At 57.0% G+C, this 1,653-nt stretch overlaps 1 protein-coding gene across 1 annotated transcript in view; it reads right to left on the bottom strand.

The window, feature by feature from the left end:
* Window positions 1-7: 7 nt before the first annotated feature.
* chodl (chondrolectin) overlaps window positions 8-1,653 on the bottom strand; it is a 2,732-nt gene continuing 1,086 nt past the window's right edge. Inside the window, exons 2-6 of the mRNA XM_008402206.2 lie at window positions 1,133-1,308; window positions 912-1,069; window positions 687-844; window positions 534-617; window positions 8-460 (exon numbers count right to left, since the gene is read on the bottom strand). Of these exons, the coding sequence (XP_008400428.2) occupies window positions 360-460; window positions 534-617; window positions 687-844; window positions 912-1,069; window positions 1,133-1,308 (677 nt within the window). The 3' untranslated portion in view covers window positions 8-359. The remainder of the gene's footprint in view (window positions 461-533; window positions 618-686; window positions 845-911; window positions 1,070-1,132; window positions 1,309-1,653) is intronic.

Here is a 1,653-nt window from a genome sequence, read left to right on the forward strand (position 1 = left end):
GCTAACATGGACCAGGCTAACATGGACCAAGCTAACCCGGACCAGGCTAACATGGACCAAGCTAACCCGGACCAGGCTAACCCGTTTGGCTCCCAGCATATTTCAGATTCTTTTACTGGTTTTACTCAGTGGTCTGGTACCATCTTATCTTGCGGAGCTGCTAATAGCTGACGATCCCCTGAGGATCACCGGATCGTTCCCAGAGACTGATTGATCAGATTGATCAGTGATTGGTTGGGTCTGAACTCCAGCTGTCCTCCAGGTGTGTTGGAGGAGGAATGCATCTAAAGGTGGCCCCTTTGGACTTGAGTGGTTCTGGAGGAATTCTGACAGCCAGAGGCATGCTGGGAGATGTAGTCCTACCTCCTGCTGAGTGCCTGGCAGCAGCAGGTCCCTGAAGCCACCAGCATGAGCAGCAGCAGCGGGATGGTGGGGATCACCACATACAGCAGCAGCATTCCTGAAACACACCGTGATGTCACTGTGATGTCACTGTGACGTCACGGAAGGGCAGAGGCCACAAGTGATCGCACCTGAAGATCCTGCTGCAGCCACCTGAGGGGGGAAGCTGCCACCGCCGTCCGCCTGGGTCACCACGCCTCCACCTGCAGTCACAGCTGAGGGCAAAGAGACGCCCAGGTTAGACAGCTGAAGGTAGCCCCGCCCCCTCACCTGGCCGGTCTCACCTGGCTGATACTTGCAGATGAAGTTGTGCTTCATGTTGCAGCGGTCGTCATTCCATTGGTGGAGATAAGCCCCGCCCAGTCCTGCGGGCGCGCTGGGCTGGTGGTACATGACAACGCAGGCCTCGCCGCCGCACGACGGTTCGTCCAGGTACCAGTTCCTGGAACGTGGTCACCATGGTTACCGGCTGACATGAAAACCACCAAAGTAGGAGTCAAAGGCCTCACCTGAAGGTGGCCACGCTGCCGTCGGTCCACTGGTACAGGTCAGGGCACGGGGTCAAGGTGTGGTTGGCTCCGCCCCCCCGAGTGAGGCCGATCCAGAAATCCCCATCAGAAATCCCACCTCCACCTTTGGCTCCGCCCACTGCTCCTGAACGCAGCGCCTGGAGGCGGGACGGATCAATCGATTTGATTTACAAAGCGCCTTCACATTGAGAGCGTCTCACCTGCAGCAGGTGCTCCACATCGCTCTGCTCTGATTGGCTCTCCACGCTCAGCAGCGCCCCCCCGTCCATCAGGCAGGCCTGCTTCGCCTGGCTGAAGGCCACGCGGCTCGACACGTCGTGGAAATACGCCATCTTGTAGCAGGGACGCTCGGCCCCGCCCACACACACCGTCTGACCTGCAGACACAAGCCCCGCCCACAAAGCTGCCAGTCAGAGCCGCAGGTGTGTTTAGCTGGTCTTTCTGGCATATTTACTAACTGATGGGCCTTATGGGGCCCAAAGCTCGTCCTAATATGACGGACACCCGTGTTTAGGGTCAGGGGTCACTTTCTCAATCTGACCCCTGACCGTTCAGTGAACTCTGAGGACCAGAGCTGAGAAACACGGAGTCCTCATAACGGCAGAAAAACAGGCTGTGTGTGTATCAGTGTGTGTGTGTGTATCAGTGTGTGTATCAGTGTGTGTATCAGTGTGTGTGTGTGTATCAGTGTGTGTGTGTGTGTGTGTATCAGTGTGTGTAT

The sequence above is a fragment of the Poecilia reticulata genome, unplaced genomic scaffold, assembly GCF_000633615.1.
Source record: "Poecilia reticulata strain Guanapo unplaced genomic scaffold, Guppy_female_1.0+MT scaffold_190, whole genome shotgun sequence".
In the NCBI taxonomy this organism is placed as follows: domain Eukaryota; kingdom Metazoa; phylum Chordata; class Actinopteri; order Cyprinodontiformes; family Poeciliidae; genus Poecilia; species Poecilia reticulata.